This window comes from Myotis davidii, unplaced genomic scaffold (genome assembly GCF_000327345.1).
Source record: "Myotis davidii unplaced genomic scaffold, ASM32734v1 scaffold826, whole genome shotgun sequence".
NCBI lineage: Eukaryota > Metazoa > Chordata > Mammalia > Chiroptera > Vespertilionidae > Myotis > Myotis davidii.
Genome location: NW_006297142.1, coordinates 1,579,170 through 1,581,682, shown reverse-complemented (window position 1 = coordinate 1,581,682; position 2,513 = coordinate 1,579,170). Strand labels below are relative to the sequence as shown.

At 46.3% G+C, this 2,513-nt stretch overlaps 1 protein-coding gene across 1 annotated transcript in view; it reads left to right on the top strand.

Annotated features, from left to right (window-relative positions):
- Positions 1-919: 919 nt before the first annotated feature.
- LOC102756241 overlaps positions 920-2,513 on the top strand; it is a 58,892-nt gene continuing 57,298 nt past the window's right edge. The window contains exons 1-2 of the mRNA XM_015569820.1: positions 920-1,125; positions 1,719-1,969. Coding sequence (XP_015425306.1) covers positions 1,856-1,969 — 114 coding nt within the window. The 5' untranslated portion in view covers positions 920-1,125; positions 1,719-1,855. The remainder of the gene's footprint in view (positions 1,126-1,718; positions 1,970-2,513) is intronic.

The following is a 2,513-nucleotide window of genomic DNA, read 5'->3' as shown; positions in this document are numbered from 1 at the left end:
ACCCCCCCTGAGCCCGTCTGGCTTCAGTACAGAAGTGAAGGGCATCTACCAATCACCAGGGACCCAATCCTAATCTGATGAGGGAACGTTTCTATATCTAGGAAATGAGGAAGGTGTGGGAATTAGAAAATTTTGCAATCAGTCCCAAATAAGTCATGGATTAGGGCAATAAACAGCATAAAAAGAGAGAGAACCCAACGTACATGTACACAATGATTCGAATACTACACTGCTGTAAAAAAGAAGGAACTTTTAACATTTGCAACAGCATGGATGGACCTGGAGAGCATTATGTTAAGTGAAATAAGCCAGAGAAAAATAAATATCACATAATCTCATTCATTTGTGGAATATAATGAACAACATAAACTGAACAACATAAAATAGAGCCAGAGGAAAAAATATTTTAGCATATAATTGAAGTAATTTGGTTATTTGCAGATTATGAATATTTCCTACAACTTTAGTGATATTATACTGATACTATATTAGTACGGTTTGGGTAATATTATTATACTTAAAATCTTTTTTTCTTGAAATATTAATGTTTATTGCAAGGAATATAATTATATTTAAAATCATTTTTCTTGAAATATTAATTTTTATTGCATGTAAATGGATAATTATTTTGTATCTACAATCTGGTAATAGATTTATTTTGTATATTGTAAAAAACAAACAAAACAACAAATATCCATGCACAGTACACATACGCCCACATGTATTACACACACAATCTGGACAAATCTTCCCTACCCCAATATATAAGGTCATTTTTCCAGGCTTCCAATTATTCAGAGGTTAACCTGTAGAGTCTAGAAGCTACAGCAGGCTGAGGACCTCACAGGGGACAAGAGTCCCCCAAACCGCCCCCCCCCCCAAACACACACACAATCACACATTCTTCCCATGGGGTGAACATCAGTAAGCAAATCCCCAGGCAGAGCTGCAGCTCCCAGCTCGGGCCACTGCAGCTCCCTGAAATCTGTCTCACCTTCCTGGCTGTTTTCTTGCAGTTCCGTGAAGAGCCCAAGCCTGGAGACCTGATTGAGATTTTACACATCGGCTACTCGCACTGGGCCCTCTATGAGGGCAATGGTTATGTGATCCACCTGGCTCCCCCAGGTAAGGGGGGTTGAAAGTATAACTTTCCAAAGGTTTGTTACCATGAAGAGAACAATTTAAGGCCAAATGCCACCCTGGGAACCAGCGTTACTTTCTCCCTGAGCAGTTCTTGTGCTCACAGCTCATCTGTGTTCCTTGGAGGCATCTCAGCGGTCCCTCTGGTCTTGCCCCAGCAGGCAAAGAGATCCATGGGCCCAGGGAAGCTGGGCTGGGGCCGCATTGGACACTCTCCAGCTCTATGACCTTTAGCTGGGCGCGCAGAGAGATTTTAATAAACCAGCAGCTTCTCGGGGTGTCCCGGTCTCATAAAGGAGAAGGATCAAAGATGGTGGATGATCAACTAGACGATGTCCATTCATATCGTGGAGCACAGTAGCAGCCACTGACCATCAGAATATTCATTAGTTTGAAAAAGTATTCACAGCTAATTAAGTAAGAAGAGTAAAATCTGTGAATCCTCCAATCACATTGGTGAAGGGACAGACACCAATGCTCAATAGTGTCATCCCCTGCCCCTTCTCCCCTGTCTTGTGTCTTCTCTCTCCCTCCCTGGCCTCCCCTGCAGTTCCTGATACTCCTGTGTCTGATTCCAGGGAAGAACTCTGAGGCTGGTGCCCCCACCGGCTTAGGGGAGGTGAAAAGGCAGCTCCTGGTGGAAGTGGTGGGAAACTGCTCCTATAAGGTCAACAACCACTTGGACCACCTGTACAAACCACGGCCCATAGAGGAGATGCTCAGATCTGGGAAGGAGATGGTTGGTAAGGAGATGGAGTACAGTGCTCTGAGCAGGAACTGTGAGCGCTTTGTCACGGATCTGAGGTACGGCAAGGCCCGCAGCCGGAAGGTAAGGCCCTCTGTGGGGGGCTCCCTCTACCTTCTGCAGGTCTGTTTGGAGTAGAGGAGACAGGGCTGTGCTCCAAAAGAAAAAAATACCCCCAATGATGTAAAAGTATGCTCCCTGCCTCCTCTTAGCTGGGAGTCAGGATGTCTGAGAACAAATCTCAGGTCAGTTTATGATCCATTCAGGGTCTTTGAAAAGTCACTTCCTCTCTGGCTTCAGTTTCCCCATGTACAGAGGAGGCAATGTTTGGAGGACCTCTGAGGCTCTGGCCACCTCTATCCCTTTAGGATCCTTAGCCTATAAGACCCACCCTAAAGGCAGCTCCTGATGCCCTGTGTGCTGTCAGGAAAGTCTGGGCCGACCCGGGACCATGACAGGTCTCCTAAGGCCCCAGAGAGCCGGGCAAGGGATGCTCAAGGTCTGTGGCCCATGTAAGAGCTGGAGGACATGTTCTGTGAGGTCTGGGCACATCCTACCGCTCCCTCTTCCCTCTTAGCAAAGCACAGCTAGTGAGAGGCAGCAGCAGATTCAATGCCCAGTGCTCCCG